At 36.8% G+C, this 24,239-nt stretch overlaps 1 protein-coding gene across 1 annotated transcript in view; it reads right to left on the bottom strand.

The window, feature by feature from the left end:
* Positions 1–24,239, bottom strand: part of UVRAG (UV radiation resistance associated) — a 257,065-nt gene that overhangs the window by 210,129 nt on the left and 22,697 nt on the right. Inside the window, exons 2-3 of the mRNA XM_082682360.1 lie at positions 14,318–14,435; positions 6,453–6,507 (exon numbers count right to left, since the gene is read on the bottom strand). Coding sequence (XP_082538486.1) covers positions 6,453–6,507; positions 14,318–14,435 — 173 coding nt within the window. The remainder of the gene's footprint in view (positions 1–6,452; positions 6,508–14,317; positions 14,436–24,239) is intronic.

The following is a 24,239-nucleotide window of genomic DNA, read 5'->3' on the forward strand; positions in this document are numbered from 1 at the left end:
TATTCAATCACAAGGGCCATCACTGACCTCTACTCGACCTCCAGCAGACACTGACTCAGTTGAAGGAAGAAAGCTAAAGGAAATGTGAAGTAAGGCAGGCAGCATAAAGCTGTAGAAGAGCAGGGCTTTCCAACATCACTATTGCCCTAGGGGCCTAAAGCAAGCTTCTCAGCCTGTCTGAACATCAGTTTCCCTACCTATCGAACAGGCATATTTCTTACCTTATAGCACAGGTATCAGGATAAGTACCAATGTACATCATGCATCCAACACACGACTAGTATCAAAGGTGGGTAACTTTGTAATTGATACCTCTTATTTATTAAAGAAACACACATGTACAAATTTCAACACACACACAAACTACCACTGCTCTTATTCCCACTATGAGATTTTAATTTTGTAATAGAAGTTTAAAAACTCCCTCTTTGTAAAAGTATCTAATGATCAACTTTGTAATTGTTGAAGATGGGTACATATGGTTTCATTACCTAATTCATCTGTACTTCTGTGAATATACAAAATCAACTTTAGAGAATTTAGTTACTTCCATTCTTACTGCTTCAATCATTTCGGTTATTAACCAATGACCCTTCAATCTAATCTCTTCTTGAACAACAATAACAAAATCCAAAAGTTAACAAATCATTTAGAGAATATGGCTACCTGAAGCCAGAGAACTTTAAAGCTGAATTGTACACTGACAGTTAATTGTTCTATGTTAAATATATCTGAGTAGAAACCAGAGCTCTGACTTGTAACTTGGAGACACATCTCCACTTTCCAGCCTGCAGAAGCTGGATTCTTCGGTTACTCAATGCAATAGGCATTTATTGGACTTCTCTGGGTGAAGCACTGCGCTAGGGACATTAGAAAACAGAAAAATGAATACATCCAATGTCTTTGTCTACCAGACAGTGTCTTTGTCTACCCCTAACTTTGTGTGGCCTGTAACTATATATATATATATATATATCCCTGTCCAAATCTCTCTCAGGCTGACCAGCTCTTGACCATCACCTCCCATATCTCCAGGTCATTTCCCTTGCTGCCCTGACCCTCAATTCCTCTGCCCCTGTTGTCATACTTGCCTAGTATGTTGTCATACTTTGCCTCAAAACACTTCTGCTCACCCCACCCAACCCCAGCCAGACTAGCTTCTTAGCCAGTTCTTAAAGACCTCAAAAACACTCCTGCCTTTGTAACCTTATTGCTTCCTGACTTGTAACAGTCTTGCCCCACACAGGTACATAGCTTCTCCCTCACTTACTTCAGGTATCTATTCAAATGATTTCATCTATGTGACATTTTGTCTATGTGACTACCAAAGGAAACCAGAAACCAGCACTGCCAGATACTTTCCTATTCTGCTTTATTTTATGCCATTATTTTTAATACCATCTAACATAGTCTATTTATCATTAATTCTAACATGCCCTTTCCTCGATATTGAGGATGAATTTTAATTTTAGAAATACTAAGATCAATAAGGTTCTACTATTTTTGACCGCCAGGTGGCAGTCACTAGATGGCACTGTCTCTACATGCACAACCTTATAAATAACTGTTCTTAAACTCTTAAATTAGGCAAGCTGAACCCTGTTTGCTTGTGCTGACTTTAATGCCATTTAAAGTATCTCTCTGGGTTTAAACTGAAACAAACAAAAAGCCCTGTATATAATATCTATCAGATTTTTAAATTCAAAAGGTTAAAAATACAGAACAACATAGAGTAACCCAGTACTCTCAAACACTGCTAGCAAGAGTGTAAATGAAAGAAAAATTTGGAAAAGCTATTTAGTAATAAATACTAAAGTGGATCCTATGAATACTCCCTAAAGGTCCACTCCTAGATATGTATCACATTAACAGAAATGTACACATAGGGTCAATAAGAGATACACATGAGAATGGTCACAGCAGCACTATTCATATTAACTCAAAAACTAGAAACTAACCAAATGCCTCAACAAAAGAATGGATAAATTCTGGTACATTCATACAATGCAGTATTACAGAACAAACAAACTACAAATACACCCACAATCTGAATGACTCTTAAAATACACAGTTGAGACTCTTTCAATATAAAGTGCAAATCAGATACAAAGGAGTACATACTGTATTATTTCATTTCTGTATAGCTTAGAAGTCGATAAAATTAATTTATGATGTTAAGTCAGGACAGCAGCAGTAACTGAAGAAGGCCTGAGGGGCCTTCAGAGTCATTAAAAATACTCTACTTATTGACCTGGAAGCTGGTTATACCAGTATATTCAATTTCAGAAAATTCATCAAGTTGTATATTTAAAACTGTAATCTCTTCTTTATGTATGTTAAACTTTCAAAAAAAAAAAAAGTATTAAGTTGGGGTGCCTGGGTGGCTCAGTGGGTTAAAGCCTCTGCCTTCGGCTCAGGTCATGATCCCATGGTCCTGGGATTGAGCCCCACATCGGGCTCTCTGCTCAGCGGGGAGCCTGCTTCCTCCTCTCTCTGCCTGCCTCTCTGCCTACTTGTGATCTCTGTCAAATAAATAAATAAAATCTTTAAAAAAAAAAAGTATTAAGTTTTGTATAGGCAAAGGGCACAGACATAAAACAAGAAGACATGAATTTGGTATTAGAGAAGCAATATTTGTGAATGAAGAAAAAAACCCTAATCCATCCTTTTCTTTAAGACTTAATGAAATTCCCAGATTGAGAAAGCGTATTTACGTTCTGTTACTGAGATACAAAAGATTCCCAACACAGGTCGAGCAGTATACCTAAAGGAAGGAAAGACTGCTAAATAAATACCTTGGAATGGGTAAAAGAAATATCAAAGTAACAAGAGGCTAGGAAGATCAAATCACGACTCATTCAGGACTATTACGAAGGTCCTGTGTTTCAATTTAATTACAAGTGTTTGTTTTTCTCGGTGAACATAAAATAATGGTGACTTTTAGATCTAACTTGGCTTAGGCTATTTTTCTTGTCTTACTTGTTTGCCAAATACAAGCCATCACAATGACTCTGGAGGTTATGAAGATGCGTATACAGGTCCCTCCCTTTGTAAGGTTTATCATATATATTAAAGAAGCTAAGACAACCAAAGGAACAGCTATCACACCACTTTAGAATGGTATCAGTAGTATAAGGACAAGGTTCTTCGTTCTTTTGTTTTTTAAAGATTTTTATTTACTTAGAAAGAGAGAGGGAGTAGGGGCAGGGCAGAGGCAGAGACGGGGTGGAGAGAGAATCTCAGGCGGACTCCACACTGAGTACAAAATTCCACACAGGACTCGATCCCACAACCTGAACTGAAATCAAGAGTCAGTCAGTCCCTGAACCGACTGTGCCACCCAGGTGCCCCCAAAGTTTTGTTTTCTCAAAGCACAGAAAAAGGGAAACCTCTTCCTGCTAATGTCAGATTGTAAGGAAGCTCTTCAGAAGTATCCAGAACCATGCTATCCAATACCATATCCATTAGCCACTTGTGGCTATTTATATTAGAATTAAATAAAATTAAAAATTTAGTTCTCCAGTATTAATGAACCACATTTTAGGCGCCACACATGGCTAGTTGCAAATATACCAGGCAAGGCACGAACACCAACAGCACCACGGCAGTGATCTGCAGTAGCCAAGAGTTAGAAAGACCCAAGGAATATGCACATAAGGTCAATTTAATCTTTGGGTGAAAACTTTCTTTTTAACTCATGTCCATTTTCCATGTTTCCTTTGACATCACAATGGCAAAAGCAGCCACCCTGGACTGGGGACCAAGCAAAAAATACAAACCTAGGAAAAACAGTTGAAGCCTTGAAGTTAAAGGAGTAAAAAAAGAATACAAGCTCACTAGAGTCCAGCTTAGTTCACCAGGGTGAAAATTCACCCACAGCTTCAGCTAAAAATCAATGAAGCATTACTTTACCTAATCTTTAATAGCTAATTGAGGATTGGGGGTTCAGGATATTACTTAGAAGTCAGTCAATAAACACATTTATGGAGGAATCCATTCACTAAGAAACATTGGCTGAGCACCTTCTATGTGCCAAGAACAAAAGGCAATCAGGAGGAATAAAAGCATTTAAATCACTAACTCTATTCAGCAGATATCACAACAGCTTACAAATCACCAGCTCCTAAGCAGGGAAAAAGCCCTACAAACTTTGCTCATCTGTGGTTCTTCAGAAACAGCAAGAAGGGAGATAACAGTGTGCCATCTCCAGCATATTCTGGAGAGTTGTTGACTCCTGTGGTGCTCAATGCCCATTAATCTGAATCAGTCACAGTGATTTAACAAAAAAAAAAAAAAAACAAAGAAGGAAGAGTCCTTTCCAAAAGAAAAGAACATACGAACTACAGTCTATCAAACCTATATTAAGCTATAAAAGATAGGAAAGACAATCCTTACCAGAAATATCATAACCTCAAAGAATATCCTTAAAAGGCAACATAACCAATCAACATTTATCCAACAACTCCCAAGGAGTACACGGGGAGCCAGAGTACATAAAGATATTCAAGCAGTCTCTTGACCTCCAAAAGCTGTCATCTACTTTGTGAGAGGAAACCGTTCATCAAAAATCACAATGGACGCAAATGCTCAAAGTGGGATCCCCAGGAAACAACAGCAGGACAAACTGTAACCGGAAAGGACCTTGCAAGTCTTTTGTCCAAATATCTCCATTGTCTGAAATCCATTCTACAGTATTTTTATAAAACATTTATTCAACCTAAGTACACCAGGCATGAAGGTATCACAACCTCATGGACATCTCAGAAGCAACAGAAGATGGGAGCCAGAAGGGCTGAAGAGTTAACATTCAACGAGATGGTTTTAGAAATATGAACTTGAAAGGCAAGTGAATACCAAGTAAATACAATAATGTAGAACAATATACTAACGTAGCACTATTAGCACAGGATCCACTATGAACCAAATCCAGAGAAAAAGCAATGGGATGGTGTAAAACCATTTCCAATAGACTTTTGACTACCCAAAGGAGGGTAGAATAAATCAAGGTGAAATTATATTCTACCTGCCCCTGCAACTACCCACTCTTCCCCAGCTCTCCCTGGTGTATAGAATACTTACATTTTCACCTGAGCCAGGGGACAAAGAGACACTAATATTGACTCAAGAGCTACTATGTGTCAGGCATAGCGCTAGTCATTTCATGTCATTTACTATATGCAGAACAAGAGCTGCACTGGTGATTGGAGCTCCTCAGAAACAGGCTCAAGGAAACTGTCTGGCCCTGGATCCAAATTTATTATTTTATTTTAGAGACATTGAGAAGGCAGCTTGATAAAGAGGCAAGAGTAACAGAGACCTGAAGAGAGAGGTCTGAACTTAGGATCCAGTCCTATAGTTATGTGACTACAAAAGTTGTTGGGCCTCTCTAGATGTAAGTTCCTTAAGACCTACCTCATCTCCTTACAGGTTGTTGTAAGGATCAAAATGGAACCCGTATATAAATGGATTCTGTAAACATAAAACATAACTGATATCCATTTATTCATCTAACAAGTATTTACTGAGCACTGATACTATTCTAGACTCTACACAAGGTCCCTGCCCTCATGAAACTTGTGTTCTAGTAGGTGGGAGACATGTAATCAACATAAATCAGTAAACAGAAGTTTCCAAGAGTGATGAATGCTCTAAAGAAAATAAAACAGGTGACATAAAAAAGAGTGACTAGGAGAAAGGGAACCACTCTTAATCGAACAGTCATAGAAGACCAAACCAAAGTCCTATAACTTGAGACCTCAACAAAGAGCTGGGGAAACAAGTGTTCTAGATAGAAGAAAGGGAGAGGAGCTCAGCATGTTTGAAGCACCAAAAAAATGAGGTATGCCTAGAGCACAATGAGTAAGGAAAACTACTGAGAAATGAGGTTGAAAAAATGGACAGAGGCCAAATCCAGCAGTTTTGACCACTAAGAAGATATTATAATTCTCATAAAGTCCTTTTTTTGTCAACATGGCTCAATAAACTGAGCCATTTGTGCAAATATCTCATGTGTACATTATCAAAAGTAGGACACTTCCAAATTTCTACCTTAGCAATTCCACCACCAAAAAATAAGTAGGAAGAGCCTATGCAATGGCCCTAAACATACAATTCTTAAGAATTTTATCTAAACAAAGACATCATTTATTATGTTCCATAAACCAGATAATCAAAAAAAAACCTAACAGAATTATAGAATATGAATAAAAAAAACACTGAAGTTTTTAATAGAGAAAATATCAGCTCATTCAGCAAATATTTATCAAGCACCTACTATGTGCCAGGCATGTTCTAAGGATGAGAGATACAACAATGAACACATCAATGAAAATTTAAGCAATAACTAAGCAGAAGATTTAACCGTAGAAGTATCATAATAAATAGCAGAACTGAACTTGAACTTATGTCTCAGCATTTTCTGAAACAGGAGTTATAGGCTTAGTCAAGTATACCTGTCAGAAAGCAAACTTACCAAGGAATTCTTAATCACTTCACTCCTATAAAATTCTGGAAAAGAAGAAAAAAAAATAAGTGATATGAAAGAAAATAAGCTCATTAACTCTTAATCCTATAAATTTTTTAACATATGTTCCAGTAAACCATTTAAAACATTTTCAAAGAAACTATTTTTTCTATACCTTTAGCTGTAAAAAACAAATAAATAAAAATAAATAAATTAAATAAAAATTAAATAAAAGGGTCTTAAAGGAAAAATTTTCATAAAGAAAGACCAAAACTGTTAAAATTTAATTTAGCAAATTTTACCCAGATTCTAATTTCATCCCTTAAAAATTTAGACTTTCTTCTCTCCTACCTTACAACCACTCTACAAAAACCGATTCCATACGCTCTGTAAGCATTAAAATCTCACGATTCTACAGACCTTCATGTGTACTGTAAACATTATGAACCTAGAGGCACAATCAAAAGAGAGAAATATGGCAGCGATGCAGACAAACACTGCCTCTTCTGAACCTGCTGAAGTTGAAGTCACCATCATGATGCTCTGTCTCTGCAGAGTCTACAAGGACCTTCATATCTTTGTGTTGCTATAAGACAAATTTCCCAGGTGTGATACATGGACCACTGGTACTTGACATGATCTTAGGTGATACACACAGACACACTTTATTTTTTTCCTTCTATATTTAAATTTATGTCCCATATATTCCTCAACCCCTAACTGTAAGGTCTGAAAGGACGGAAACATTTGTTTGATACAACTGCTATGTCCTCAGCATGTAAAACCATTCCTGACATGGAGTAAACAATAAGTACTTTTTAATTGAATGAGTTATTGTACTTAATTTACTGAGTTATCTTACTAAGTTTAAAAATAATGATGGGTGGTTCAGTCAGTTCAGCACTCAGCACCTGGTTTCAGCTCAGGTCATGATCTCAGGGTCATGAGATGGGTCCCCAAGTTGGGCTGCGTGCTCAGCAGGGAGTCCGCTTGGGATTCTTTCCCTCTGCTCCCCCCTTTGCATGCATACGTGACCACGTGCACCATTCCGCTCTCTCTCAAATGAATAAATCTCTAAAAACTTTTTAAAATAATGAACTTAAAAATATATATTAAGTATGTAATAGTATAGATAAAACTCAAAAAGAGTGAAACATGTCAAAGTTTACTAAAAACTAAAGCTAAGGAAGAGTCAGGCAATAAATGAACAGTAGGCCTAAATGTAAAACTCTTACAGGTAAGATCTTTAGATTAAAGCAATTCTTGATAAACATAATATCTATATTACTCTATATTTGTCTTTCCTAATATATATATATGTGTATATATATATACACATATATATGTATGGATAATTATTTAATTTTATGGAAAGATAGCCACTACGTATTAAGTTTTAAAAAAAGACAGGTTCTAAGAATTCACAACAGGATCCAAATTTTTATAGTTATGTCAATAATGTTTATCTTAGGTGATAGGAATAGGCTGCTAACTTTTATTTTCTGCTTGGCAGTATCCAATTTCTCTGTTTGACAAAATTATTTGAAATAAGAGATAATTCTAATTATTTTTAAAAGGACCCTCTGATGGACATTTAGGTTACTGCTAATATTTAAATATTTCAAGTAATATTATAAATAATCATTCAGAGATATATAAGATAAACATTTAGAAGGAGAATGCAAGATAAAAGGAAAAATACAATTTGAATTTGGTAGATACTGCCATAGTCTATAAACGTGTTGTACCACTTTACAAGCCCACTTATGAAAATACCTGTTTTCCCAACACTGGCAACCCTAAGTATTATTCTTTTCATTTCTTCCCAAATGATTAACCAGTTATTCCAACCATAAATTAACTATAAAGATGTTTGTGTGTAGGTATATGTATGTGTGCGTGTGTACGTGCACACAGGCACATGCATGTGTATATTCTATTTAATATGTACCATGTTTATTTTTAGGGGGAAAAGACCTAAAAGGAATAAAAAAATCATTTTTTATTTCAAAGTAGTTTCACTTAACACACAAAAAAATTTTGTATTGTTTGAATTTTTTGCAAGCATGTATTACTTTAAAATCAATGGAAAAAAACATATTTTTCTTTTCTTTAGAAAGAAAGAATTCCTCAGTTTAATCTGCAAAGTGTCTAAATTAAACAGTTCCCAAAATATGTATCTGCAACTCTAAGAAGATGACTAGTATTATTATTTCTTCCAAAATTTTGCTGACTGAATGTATGTGTAAATGAAACTAAACAATCTGCTTTCTCCATGAGACCTTCAAAATAGACCTGATAATTTAAATGGAAAGAGGTCCACAAAAAAGCCCAGAAGAAATCATGGAGTCTGAGGTAATTTCTAACATGCTAAACGGGCGTACACTGTCTACCATTCTGTTACATCTAAAATATTGTCAATAAAATTAGCAGCATGATACAATAGTGATTTAACAGTGAACATAGGAGAATTTAATAGTGAATGTGGGAGAATTTAGAGTCAAAAAATAATTCCAGTCCCCATTCCACCTATGATATTCACTCTGAACAAGTCAGTTAACCTTTTGGGTCACATAGCTTACCTTTCAAAGGATAATGACAAATGGAAAATAACAGTGTTATTGTGAGGCTCAAATAAAATAGTGAATTAAAAACACTTTGTGAACTTTGTGAACTATAATTTTTATTAACACAGTTCTAGTAATTTTTATTAATTCACTTTAAGCAAAATTATTTGACAAGTAAATTTTTAAAAAGATACCACTCAAGACCTATTTCTACATGAAAGGGCCCATTAGATACAAATGCCTCTCTATCCAGGCTAAGTCAGACCTAGAAAAACAAAGCAATCAGACATTGCACAGCATGTTTTGGCTGTTATGCAGCATTCCATTCATTTAACAAATGCTTTTTTAGTACCTCAACCTCACTCATAAAAGAAATACAAACTTAAACTATACTATAAAACTATTTTTCACCTATCAGATTGGCAAAAATTCAAAAGTTTGATTGCACAGTCTGTTGGTGAGCCCATGGGAGAAAAGGCACTCATACCTAGTAAGTGGGAATGCAAATAAAAAAAAAAAATTTTGCAATATCTATGAAAACTAGAAGTACTCATCCTTTGCTATTTCCACCTCCTGGAAATTTACCCCACAGCTATACTAGCACTCATACAAAATAATGTACTTATGAAGTTATTCAAAGCAGTCCTGTGTGCAGAGCAAGACTAGGACAACTTAAATGCCTACCAAGAGAAGCCAATTAAATAAATCACGGGACACCTACTTATTGCAGAACTGTGCAGAAAAAAAAAATTAGGGAAGCGCTGAAAAATCAGAGAAGCTCTCTATAGACAAACATCTAAGACATTTTAGGTGAAAAATGCAAGGCACAGAAATATATTTAGTTTGTACTATTTTTATTTGTATTTGCATAAAGAATTCAGCAAAGAGAAACAAAAAATGTAGAAACAGTGGTTATTAGGGTGGGGTAAAAAAAACTACAGAGATGAGACAGGTGAAAAGATTTGAAACCTTTATATATATTTTGAGGCACGACTGCATTAGCTGTTCAAAAAAATTAAATGGAGGGGCGCCTGGGTGGCTCCGTGGGTTAAAGCCTCTGCCTTCAGCTCAGGTCATGATCCCAGGGTCCTGGGATCGAGCCCTGCGTCGGGCTCTCTGCTGAGCAGGGAGCCTGCTTCCCTCTCTCTCTGCCTGTCTCTCTGCCTACTTGTGATCTCTGTCAAATAAATAAAATCTTTAAAAAAAAAATTAAATGGAAAAAAATATGAGGGCTTAATATGTGCCAAGCATTGTTCCAAGCGCAGTGAACAAAACTAACCCACAATTTTCTGGATTATACAGAGTTCATCTTCTAATGTATCCAAAATAACTGGCTGGCATTCTGGGCACTCACATTTCATGGGTGAAAAAAAAAACTATGACTGAAGAACAAACATGATTTTATAAAAATTTTAAGTTTAAGAGGAAACCACAATTAGAACCCTAGTTCTTCATCCATTAACACAAGGCTTTGTTCTCTGGGGCTGTGTTAACTTTGATCTGAACTACCTAACAAGAAGGCAGTATCCTAAGAGCACTGAAAGATGCCAAAAGTCAAAAAATCTCACACATAACTTCTTAGGATCTGCTGCGAATTCAGTCAAAATAAAAGAATAACTTAGAGATCAGTATTTCAAATATTCTTCCAATTTAAAAAAACAAACAAACAAACAAAAACTTCTTTTGAAACTAAGAAATGGGGATGTCTAGGTGACTCAGTCAATTAAGCATCTGCCTTCGTTCGGCTCAGGTCATGATCTCCAGTCCTGAGATCAAGCCCCGTATTGGGCTGGCTCCCTGCTCAGCAGAGTCTGCTTCTCTCTCTCTCTGCCTTTCCCACTTCCCACCACTCATATTCTCTCTCTCTCTCAAATAAATAAAAGAAACTGAGAAATGATGCCACTAAACAGGTGGTATGGTACGGGTGAGTTTGTAAGAAGAGCCAACTGGCCCTCTACCATGGTCATCCTACACCAAGGGCTGCATAAAGATCATGAAGAGAATATTTGTGTTTATCATCACAGGTCCAACAAGATAAGGTGGATTAACTAGGCTTATTAATGAAACAACTTCCTGGCTCCTCCTATGATAGTTAAAAGTTATAAAAACCAACATGCAGGCCCAAAAGAAAATGATAAATAGATTCCATTCAGCCATGACATTTTGGAGTAGGAGGAAGCCTCCGAAATCATCATTTCTCTCATTTTAGAGGTAAATTCACCAAAGCTCACAAGAGGGACTAAATGTCCTAGTCAAGGGGCTGGCCAGTTAGCAACAGACTCACCACCACTGGCAGAGACTGTACTCCCTTGTGGAGTATCAGCTACCCCCTCACTGCATGAATGATCATTTCATGGTGGCAACTTTAAGAAATAGTCTATGATAACTTCTAAACTCAAGGTGTAGTATGAGCTAGAAGAAGACAAAGAATAAACCAAAAAAGTCACTTTGCCACCACATCTCTTAGACAACTTTAAATAAGATGGTCATCAACCAGCCCCTGACCACGCTCTTCTTATTAACTACTTTGACTGTTAATAAATACCTAAAATGTGCAGGTAAGTACTATGTTAATTTTTATTATCAAAAATATTGCTGGAGCAAGAACACAAAAGTTTTATGAAAATAATCAAGGACTGATTATATAGAAAATGATCAATAACTTAAAAAACTCGGGGTGCCTGGGTGACTCAGTTGGTTAAGCATCCAACTCTTAGTTTCAGCTTAGATCATGGTCTCGGGATCAGGGGATAAGCCCCCCATGGGGCTCTGCACTCAACGGGGAGTCTGCTTCTCTCCCTTTCTCTGACACTCTATCCCTCTCCCCTACCCCAAGAGAGATAAATAAATCTTTAAAAAAAAATTTTTTTTAACTCTGGATGGCTCAGTCAATAGAGCATGTGATGCTTGATCTCAGGGTTCAAGCCCCACTCTCAGTGTAGAGATTACTTAAAAATTAAAAAAAATTTTTTTAATTAATCTTAAAAAAGAAAACACTCTGGCACTGTCATATATTGCTAATGATAAAACCCATTATAGTGAGCAGAAGACCAAATGTATTAAGATCTGCAAAAATGCTTATACCCGAAGACAATGACCAAACTGTTTCATTTTCCTTCTGGACACATAGGAAGACAACAAATCCCGGTCTCCTTTCCATCTAAAAACGATGACACTACTGATTTATGGCCAATGAAATGTTATAAAATTTATGTAGGCCATTTCCATAAAAAAAAAAAAAGAAAGAAAGAAAGAAAGAAAAGAAAAAAAAACTCCCTCAAATAATCCTTCTCTCTTGCCATGCCAAAAGTCATGTATTGATGATAGCAGCATTCCAAAATAGAAGAAGCTGGGATACCTGAGTCACCGCTTAGAGGACAACTGCCAAGACAATGCCTGTTAAGAACACCTGCACTGGACTTAGTATAAAAAATTTATTATGTTATGCCACTTAGATCTGCAGTATTTGTTACAGTAGCTAGCATTAATCATTCAGCTTTAATGGTGTTTTAAGAATATGCAATGGTACGGGGCACCTGGGTGGCTCAGTGGGTTAAGCCTCTGCCTTCGGCTCAGGTCATGATGCCAGGGTCCTGGGATCGAGCCCCACATCGGGCTTTCTGCTCTGCAGGTAGCCTGCTTCCTCCTCTCTCTCTGCCTGCCTCTCTGCCTACTTGTGATCTCTGTCAGATAAATAAAGAAAAAATCTTTAAAAAAAAAAAAAAAAAAGAAAAGAAAAAGAATATGCAATGGTTACAATGAAAAATAAGAATAAAATTATATGAAAATGCAGAATTTAGAGTCCTTTTTTTTCATCCTTAAAAATTATTTTATTGCTATTTACATTATGGTGGTGGTTCTACCCTATGTAATTCCTGATTGAATCTTTTAATGGGCATATGCTGGTATTGAAATTAAAAAAACAAAAAAGGTATTAAATGACTACTGCTTTAATAATGGTCTTTATTTTTTTTTTAAGATTTTATTTATTTATTTGACAGAGAGAGATCACAAGTAGGCAGAGAGGCAGGCAGAGAGAGAGAGGAGGAAGCAGGCTCCCTGCTGAGCAGAGAGCCCAATGCAGGACTCGATCCCAGGACCCTGAGATCATGACCTGAGCCGAAGGCAGTGGCTCAACCCACTGAGCCACCCAGGCACCCCTAATAATGGTCTTTAAAAGTAATTAAAACCAGGGGTACCTGGGTGGCTGAGTTGGTTAAGTGTCTGCCTTCAGCTCAGGTCATGATCTCAGTCAGAGTCCTGGGATCAAGCCCCATGTTGTTGGGCTCCCCACGCATCTGCTTATCCCTTTTTCCCCTCCTCCATTCATGCTCTCTTTCCCTCTCTCAAATAAAGAAAATCTTTAAAAAAAAAAAAAAAAAGTTATTAAAACCAGAAAGGTAAAATGTCATTCGAATTTTTCATCTTTGTCATAGTACAAAATTCAAATAAGCCCTTAGTAACTCTAAAGTAACACCACTTTTTGTTTATATAAATATATCTTGAATCACATTTTACCCAGTGTTACAACTTTATCTCAGTTGTTCCTTGAAAACTTCATAAGGCATCATTATCTCCACTTTACAAATGGGCAAAGTGAGGTTTCAAAAAGCCATGATCATTGTCCAGCGTCACATAGCTAGACCTACTCTCTATTTTCAATCCTAATTCAGTATTCCTCCCATATACCATGCTTGTTCCCTTGTACCACCCAACACAGGTCAACTGATTATATCCAAGCGCCTTTCATCCAATATGTATTCAAAAGACGCTTGTGATTTTGAATCAAATATTTACTTGTTCTACTCTCAGAATTGCCACTTACACAGCAGTCCACAGTACAACATGTGCAGATGAAGTCAAGGAAACCAAGCCATCCTTCTAAAAATGACCCCACAAATACACAAGGAATTACAAATATGAGAAAATATAAACTGGTTTCAATTTTACCACAATATTTTTTAAAATTATGTTTTGAAGAAAATAAAATTAGTACATATGCTGGACTCATATACCTACTTTCATGATACCTACTGGAACAAAAACATTCATAGGCAACATTCATAAATAAATGATAAATTTAGCAATTAAGAACTATCCAAAAGCCATGTTTCTTTTATATATGATATATGTAACAACTGCTCATGAAATATTTTTGGATAGCATTGACAGTTTAGCTTTCCAATAAGCAATAATAGCAAATCGAGAGTCACCGATACTCACTTGTGTTACAAAAGAATAAAAAGGAGATGTAACAATCTGTGGGAAAGTCCACAGATTCCCTTACCTTTATATATCTTTTCAGTATTACACAAGTGAAGCGTGAAGTAGGTATCAAGGAGCTGATGGCCATTTCTATTAACAATGTTCCGGGCAGCAATGTTCCGAAGGTGTCTGAGACGTCGCTAAAACCAACAACAAAAAAGAGGGGCACATTCAGCTTTTCCTCCTATAAAATGTTCTGAAAGTTACAGTCTGAAAATAAAACCTAGTAAGTTGCCCCAGTTATTGATATGTTGAGCCAGTAACCTTAACCCAGTCTCTTATTTATGCCTCAGCATTCCCTTTGTCAAGTAGGAATTATACCTGCCCGATCTCATTTACAAGTTTGTTGTGAGTATGAAATGACAACAAATACAAAGTATTGTCAAAGAGCATAAATGTTATTTACATAAGTACTGTGTAACTGTACAATAGCATTAGTATTTCCTGGAATACAAACTAAGTAGTAATTTGCTTTCTTCCCATCAGAAGAATACTAGTAGACATGCAAATCCATCTCATACCTACAGATAAGCAGTTATTACATACATATACCCCCTGTTGCTAGTGCATTCCAGAAGCCACATCATCTATACAACCAGGAAAAGATGCTAAGCCAAAACATAACTCACTGGGCACTTCAGCCAGCCAGTCAGTAACCCAACTGTAGTGAGCTTAAATTAAACTTTCACCTGACCAGCAGTCAAACAATCTCTCTTTCCTGATCAGTCTCTCCTTCCCAACAATTTCTCCAACTAAGATGCACCAATCATTTGGAGTCCCAATTGCTGAAAAGGCAAACACTAAATAATCAACAGTAGAAATCAACAAAAATACAAGGTAACAAATAGACAAATAAAAGCATATCAAAAAGAGAAAATGTTGGCAATGCTCAAGTCTGGGAACATCAGATTCATTCCCAAAGGCTAGTTCCCTGTGTCAGATAATTATTTCTGTACTAAAAAATAGAAATCGAGTGCTCAGTTTTAAAATACGCTTAAAGTTGGGGCGCCTGGGTGGCTCAGAGGGTTAAAGCCTCTGCCTTCGGCTCAGGTCATGATCCCAGGGTTCTGGGATCGAGCCCCACATCGGGCTCTCTCCTTGGTGGGGAGCCTGCTTCCTCCTCTCTCTCTCTGCCTGCCTCTCTTCCTACTTGTGATCTCTCTCTGTTGAATAAATAAATAAAATCTTTAAAAAAAATAAAATAAAAAATTAAAATAAAATATGCTTAAAGCTCTCCCTTTATGCTGAAAGACAGCCCAACCTATTGCGGTAAGTCCATCTTCAATTATATATGCAGTCAGCTGGAAAAGTACAGTTCTGTTTTTCCATGCACATAGCAACCTAATCCTTTCTCCCAATCTAGAGATTAAGATTCTTTGAGAGGTTATTGTCCAATAAATTTGTTTAATACTCTAAGTATGAAAAGGCCCAAATATATTTACAAAAAGTTCCTCTGGCTCAGTGGATTAAGCGCCTGCCTTCAGCTCAAGTCATGATCTCAGGGTCCTAGGATGGAGCCCTGCATGGGCTCTCCATGAGCCCTCCACTGAGCAGGGAACCCATTTCTCTCTTCCTTTCCCTCTGCCCCTCCCCCTGCTCATGCTTGCTCATTCTCTCTCTCTCAAATAAATAAATAAAACCTTCAAAAAATAAAAAGTTCTTAGGGCTTATTTTAAAAGACTCATTTTTACACAATCTGCCAATGGTTTCCATTTCATACCTTGGATTACAGTCACTATCTCTTCCTCCTGTATATTCTTCATTAGCCCTCTCAATCAAGATTTTAAATTAACAGGAAAACTAACCACATCTATTTTTTTTAAGATTTTATTTATTGATTTGACAGAGAGAAATCACAAGTAGATGGAGAGGCAGGCAGAGAGAGAGAGAGAGAGGGAAGCAGGCTCCCTGCCGAGCAGAGAGCCCGATGCGGGACTCGATCCCAGGACCCTGAGATCATGACCTGAGCCGAAGGCAGCGGCTTAACCCACTGAGCCACCCAGGCGCCCCTAACCACATCTATTTTGCTGTAAATTACAATCCTGCTCTTCTGTTCAAAGACCTAAAAATATTACTCAAAGCCTCTAGAATAAAGTACAAACTTGCCCTATTGCTTTCAAAGCCCTGTACAATCTGACCTCTCCACATCCTATGTTTACTTCTCACTAGACCTTCTACATATCCAACCCTCAGTCATACACGAATGCTTAAGATTCCATGAAAAAGACCGTGCATGCTCCTAGCCCCAGGCTTTTGCTAATGCTAGCTTAACTTACTTCAAAGTTTAGGAGAGAAGACTTCTCCTTCCTTTGTTTCTGAGGTTAGCTGCTCCTTTATTTGAACAAGTAAGAACTTTGCTTCTATCTCTCCGATAGCACTTACCTCATTTAAACTAGTCTTATTAGTTGGTTAGTTATTGTCCCTATTAATGGAGGAAATGACTTGATAACAGAGACTATTACCATCACTACACTGTTAGCACTTCTTAAATGCTTACCATGTGCCATGCTCTGTACTGAACACTTCAAACATACGATGTTATTTAATCCGCATAACAACCCCATGACATGAGGTTTTACTCATTATCATTATGCATCTCTTTATCCCAACATTCCTCTGTAACCCAATAGAAAATAATAAATAATAAACAGGCAATATATCTCAAAAGAAGGAAGGAAAGAAAGAAAGACGGAAAGCAAGGGGTTACACCTATATATGGATGTGTACCATACACTTCTATCTCCTGTACAAGCACGTGCGCACACACACATACACACACACACACACACACAATTGATACAGGCTGGTCTTTACACTCCCCTATTGCCACAGAGGGCAGCATGAGCAATGATCTATCCTTCAACACAAGAGAATAATATTATGACAAATACAATAATAATGAAACAGACTGCCTTACGAAGCAATGTACAAGGCCTGGCCAGAGATGTAATTTACACAGATGCATAGATATTACTGAAGAGATCTTTCTTTCCACTATCTAGGAAGTTAGCACAACTGGCTCGAAGACACCTTCAGACTCCAAGCTATACAATTAATTCTAAAATCAGCAGTGGAGTCTACAAACATTTACCTGGGGGGGGTTACCAATATGTCATTATTGATTGCTTCCATGCTTCTTCCACTAACGTGAGTAAAACAACACTGACCACATCCAGGCATTTTATAAGAAAATCTACAGAAAACAAATAAAAAAACACAAACAAAAAACAAAAACCTCCTCCACAAATTAACCAACTACACTTAAAGCACTGACTTTGGGTTGTACAACTTTTTGCCTTTTCCCCTATTTTATTTATTTCAAAAGCATTATGGTAAGTATTCTCATTACACCATGATTAAATAAAATACAAGATGCTCCCAGCAGCTAGAAGGGACAACGGAAATCAACTCTTTATAGGTAAATTATAGATGTAATCTTGATGAAAGGCAGTAAAGGTACACATGAAGCTTCTTGTGCTTTTTGTCTTGGCTTCCTCTTTAATAATATTCATTCCAATTTTATCACACAGCTACTTTTTATTTTTAAAAATGCTAAACTGTAATAAAATGGAGTTTAATAATAATGTGTCAATGTTACTTTTTAGTTTTGACACATGAAAAATGGTAATGAAAGACGATGACATTAGGGGAAACTGAATGAAGGAAATTCTCTGAACATTTTTAAAACTTTTCTGTAAATTTAAAATTATTCCAAATAAAGTTTATTTTTTTTTAGTTGTTGTCTCTTTCAGAGTTAGGAGTTGTGTAAGCACAAAAAGAGTGCCAATAAAGCATTTCACAAGCCCAATTTTATTAATAAAACTCTTCTTCATTCCCCCCATTCATTTCCTTCCTTTTAATTTTTTTTTAAGATTTTATTTATTTATTTGACAGAGAGATAGAGAGTACAAGTAGGCAGAGCAGCACGCAGAGGGAGTGGGAGAAGCAGACTCCCCGCTGAGCAGGGAGCCCGATTCAGGGCTCAATCCCAGGACGCTGGGATCATGACCCGAACCGAAGGCAGCTGCTTAACAGACTGAGCCACCCAGGCGCCCCAAAAAATAGTATAGTAAAGTTTGGGTTTTGGGGGGTTTTTTGGGTTTTTTTTTTCCATCTTCTTCCTTTAGACTCCCACTTCTTCTCTTTCTCTCCTTCCCGTAAGATTTAATGCGATTAAAAAGAAACACTGGAAGGTTAAGTCAGAAACTCATAAAAAATGATTACCTATGGGGGTAAGAACAAGCTAGAGGAAATACAGATAAAATAAGACTTTCCTGCTACTTGCTTATACAGTTTTGACTTCTGTACCATATAAGTGTCTTACATACTCAAAAAGTAAAGTTAAATAAGTAAGGAAAAGTTTAAACCAACTCAAGCTAGTCCAAAATATAAGAGCAATACCAAAATTATCACCAGTTTTAGGAAATATCAACTACCTTCACCCAAATTATTATCCCATGATCCAAGAATTACTGAAGAAACCAGAGTGACCTAAAGGACCCTCTCTTGTTTTCAGGTCCCCCAGAAGATCTATACTTGAAAAACAGTATGTGATTTTACCTAACATGGAAAAAGGGTTAGTTCCAGATATTTGTCTATCTTCCCCAACAAGAACATAAATTCTGTGAGTAAGAGATTTTATTTTATTTATTTTTAAAGATTTTATTTATTGGGGCACCTGGGTGGCTCAGTGGGTTAAAGCCTCTGCCTTTGGCTCAGGTCATGATCCCAGGGTCCTGGGATCGAGCCCCGCATCGGGCTCTCTGCTCAGCAGGGAGCCTGCTTCTCCCTCTCTCTCTGCCTGCTTCTCTGCCTACTTGTGATCTCTGTCTGTCAAATTAATAAATAAAAATCTTAAAAAAAAAAAAAGATTTTATTTATTTGTCAAAGAGTGCAGGCATGCACAAGCAGGGGAAGCAGCAGGCAGAGGGAGAAGCAGACTACCTGCTGAGCAAGGAGCCTGATACCATGACCTGAGCCAAAGGCAGACACTTAAACTAAGCTACCCAGGCACCCCAGAGATTTTTTTTATTATTATTTATACTTGTATTTCCAGCATCGAGCTGAGTACCTACTAAATGGCAGACACACAATAAATGTTTTTTGACTGAATGAATAAATCTCCTGTGAATTAGCCCAGTCAAGAATCTCGTGGTATGGGACACCTGGTGGCTCAGTCAGTTAAACATCTATCTTCAGCTGCCACTCCCCCTGATAGTGTGCTCTCCTTCTCTGACAAAATCTTAAAAAAAAAAAAAAAAAAAAAGACTTACCTCTTCAAATGGCCCACCAAAAGACAGCTGAAATCAAATCTGTCTTATGATCTAAAGTGGCTCACATACCTCAGGAAAGTATGAATACTCTGAGCAATTAAATTTCCACAAACTTTGGAATTATTCTTTAAGATAACATCCTATGCAGTTTTCTTAACCAGCAATCTCCTTACACTTTCTCAAATGTTCTATGCCTTTATGGTTATGAAATATTCTTTGTGCATCGTTCTTTAGCAATAGGTTTAGGCAGCAAAGTTGTACTCTAATAACATCCACCCCCAAAACTAAAGCTGAACAGATTTTAACTTTTAAATTGGAATTAACGAGGCTTAAAATCTTTGAAACACTATCTCTAAAATGTTCTATGTAGGGAATAAAAACATTCACTAACATATAAAATAAAAACTCCTATTCAGCTTCGATTTGGAAGATTGATAGATATTATGAGAGCACAACTCTGCTACCTGAAGTGTTGGTGGTGAGCAAAAGACCTGTATGACCCTAAATTCCTAACATTTTTACAAATCTTTCAAATATAAATTCTAAAACAAGACTTAAGTGGTATGCGTTGTAGATCTGAAGCATTTGCTTTAGTAAAAAAAAATAATAATAATTACTCATTGGTAATGACTGAAACTGATGCCTCTAAAGAACTTTTTAATATTACTACTGTTGTTAGCCAACTGCTACAAACCGTAACAGTAGTCTAGAGGTGCCTGGGTGGCTCAGTTGGTTAAGTGTCTGCTTTCGGCTCAGGTCATGATCTCCGGGTCCGGTGACTGAGTCCCGCATTGGGCTCCCTGCTCAGCGGGAAGTCTGCTTCTACCTCTCCCTTGGCCTGTCTTCCCCACTTGTGCTCTCTCTCTCTCTCTCTCTCTCTGAAATAAATAAAATCTTAAAAAAAAAAAAAAAAAAGTAGTCTAAAGTTTTGGGGGTTTTTTTTGGATTTTGTGTTTATTTTGTCCTGCCCAGCACCTATTTGACTAAAACAAAACAAACAGAAAAACTCCCTTGTACAGTCACCCTCTCCTACTATCAATCTCTCTATGCTTCCTTTAGAGTTAACTCTACCTCCAACCCCAAGGATGTTCATGGCATGACTGAGATCAGGTCAATCAGCACATTCCATCCCCCTGACCTTAACATATAACTTAATTAAGACCACTGAAAGACTCAGAAATTATATTTAATTATTAAGTTTTTTTTTCCCCCACACTGGCCCTGAATCTGGAAGGATACAGAACTGGAGATGTTGGCAGCTATCCTTCATCAGAGTGAAACCAAAAAATGAAACCAACAAGGAAGAAAGCAGAGCAAAAAGATATGAGATTCAGGTCCTGCCAAGAATTTAAGTGTCTCTGGGTCAAACATACCTAAAATGAGAATTGGAATGACAACCACCAGCCAAGTTCCCATAAAACTGTCAAAGATTACAACTAGGGAGATTTATATTGTGACTATTTATTTAGGATTTATCCCATAACAGGTTAGTAGATGAAGAGTAACATTTAGTGGCAGGATACAAATAAATGTTTCATTTTGTTCAACATCCCCATGTTTTAGAAAATGATCATTTCTGGTTGGTTAATTCATTTTTGTTGAATCTCAATATGGGTGACAGCACAGCTTTAAAAACAGTCAAATCATACCCCAGAACAAAAAGAAATCCAAAACAATTTTCAGTAGTGATATACGTCATTGGGGTTCTATATTCCTCCTGAGTTTTACCATTCCCTTGCAGGTATCTAAAATGCTCTGACTTCCAAGGTATAATAACGACCAAAGAGAACTAACGTGTCTTTGATCTTATTCCTCGTCACTGCTGTAGAGAGTGATTCAGGGAGGCTAATAGCTAACAGGAGGAGAATATGCCTCCCATTCACCCTTCCTTCCCTATCCGTAACCCTTGCTTCAAAAACACAAATACTGTGTTTCTTAAATATAATCACTCCACAAATCCCCACTACTAAATAACCATCCCACATACACCTTTTATGACTTCTAAGACCATAGAGAGGCATCTTCCAAAACAAAATTTGAGTCTAATTTGCTTAATCTACAAGAGCTATTATAAATCAATAATATAATCAATACTCTATAACCTGATAGAAAAGGAGGCAAAGGATATAAAAAGAAATGGAAATAGTCTATAAACCATATGAGAAGAAAAAGAAATGGAAAAGAAAAAGCAACAGAAATGGTCAATAAACTTATGAGAAGATGTATAATCATGCCCCTAATTAAAGATATATACATCAAAACAACCATTCCACCTCACAGAAGACTAGTTTCCAAACAAGGTCTGTATCAAACATCACACCTCCGCACTCTCACCCCCGGGGCTCTCTTACAATATAGCACTGCCAACCCCTCAGTAACAAATGGGGTCTATGTTCCTTCTCCCTTAATGTAGGTAGGACTGTGACAATGGTAGAAATTAGACTACATGACTTCCAAGGCTAAATCATAAAATTATCTAGTTGTCTTACAATGCTCTTTCTTAGAACCCAATCACACGAATGTGAAGACACCAAGAAGCTACATGAAAAGGACTTTGTAGTTGCTCTCCACTTGATCTCTCATCAAGTGAGATCCCAGCTATAGCTAGATATATAAGTGACCGTATCAGCCCCCAGCCTTGAAGCCACCAGAAATGACACCAAATAAGGCAGAAAAAAGTCATTCCTACCACAGCCAAACAAAACTGCACAATCATAAGCAAAATAAATGATGATGTTGTTTTATGCCACTAATTTTTTTTCTTACTCGGCAATAGAAAATGAAGAATCCTATCTGATTAAATGGTCAAACTATTTAGTTTTTGTCACAGATGATATAAGTAAGGAAAATAATGCAAGAAGAAATACAAACTGGTTCAATTTGGAGGGACAGCAATTTAGCAATAATTATTAAATTTAAAATTGCATGTAATATTTGACCAATTCCACAAGTCACGAAAATGTGTGCAAATATGCTTATTCTGACATTGGCTATAAAAGCAAAAATTTAATAACCACTCTTAAATTGTAGTACAGCATACAATCAAAAACTATGTACCCATTTTTTAAGAAGCACTAGTATGGAACACAAGAGAACCTGAAATTTTAAATGTTTACTTAAACAAATATTACTATATTTGTCCTAAAGAGTTCCTAAAAATCAGTAAGAAAAAAATCCAACTCATTCTGTAAAGAGGCAGAGAGTAAATTATTTTAAGTTTTTCAGTACATATCCATTCTCTTCATATTCTTATTTATTTGTTTACAATCCTTTAACCAAAATAACTTTTCTTAGTCTCCTTAGTTACAAATGCCAGAAACTGTTGGCCAGTTTGCTAAGTTCTAATGTAGAAAATCACAGATATTATGAGATAATTTTTTTAAACAGCACTTGGTTTAGAAATGTAGTCAAACTTGTTCTGGGCACCTGCCCCCCCTTTCCAATCTTCAACTCATTTTTTTTTTTAAGGTCAGACATTTATTTTCTCCCTGGGACTAGGCTAAACGGCATGGAGGAATAAGGCCCAGGTTGTTTCCAGTAACCTCAGATTACCACTATTTTGATATACTTTTCTAAGGGAAAACAAAAGCAAACCTGAGAGATTAGTTTTCCACATTCCCACAGAAGGTAAAAATGTTGAATTACTGAGTTGAGAATTTAAGCATGATAAATTAGATCAGTCTTTTTAAAAAATACAAAAGCTCCTTCTATCTTATAGCACTCAATCACCTATTTTTTCTAATCTTTTGATCTCACCTGAAAGACTCCCTGGAAAAAGTTTTTAAAAGAACCCAAAATGCTTTATTTTAACCAGTGCTTGGTGCTATTGGTTATAGGCAAATAGTACCAACAGCCTAATGTTAGAGATTTAAACAAACAAATAAAAAAAACTGATTCTAATCTTTCATAAAATACATTATAGCTCCCATCCCTAACTGACAGCTCTCTGATGCAAATCATACAACCTTGGAACTAAAACCTTTATCTTGACATTCATTCCAATCTCACTCAGTCCCAGAATTTAAGTCAGTCGTTTAGTAAACACTACAATTGTAATACAGACTTCCCCACAGGAAAAGGCCAAATATATCTCTCTGAACCTTCTACATTTCTTATACACTTGGGCTCTGGGTTTTTGTCTCTAAACCTATCTACCCCCAATCTTGGTGGAAGGTCCAAACTTGCCCTTCTCCCTCCATGTTTCCTCTGGGTAGTGTTGCTCTAAGAAACAAGTCTTTGCAGTGACAGGTCTAGCATTTTTTCTCCACCTATATCTCTCATCCTCCCCCTCTTGTTCCTTCTTCCTTCTATTTTATCTTGCTGGTATTTCTTCCACACACCATGCTAGGAACTCTAGGGATACAAACATGGCATTCCCTAATTTCAGAGTATGTAACCTCACTAAAGAGCTAGAGTTTGTGCACACAAAAAGGCCGATTTGAGGTCAAACAATCTAGCAGTATACTGTCAATGAGCATTTATTAGAAAACTATTATTCTAGAAATATAAGACCAAGGAAGAAAGACACAGAATTACAAACAAGGACCTGGAAGATAAAAATTGGAAGACAGGAGACAGCTCTCAGTGGTCCAAGTGTTAAGAGTAATATCCTGGGGGAATGCCTGGGTAACTCAGTTGGTTAAGCATCTGCCTTCAGGTCAGGTCGATAAC

Source organism: Mustela nivalis (assembly GCF_964662115.1).
Source record: "Mustela nivalis genome assembly, chromosome: 9".
NCBI classification, from domain to species: domain Eukaryota; kingdom Metazoa; phylum Chordata; class Mammalia; order Carnivora; family Mustelidae; genus Mustela; species Mustela nivalis.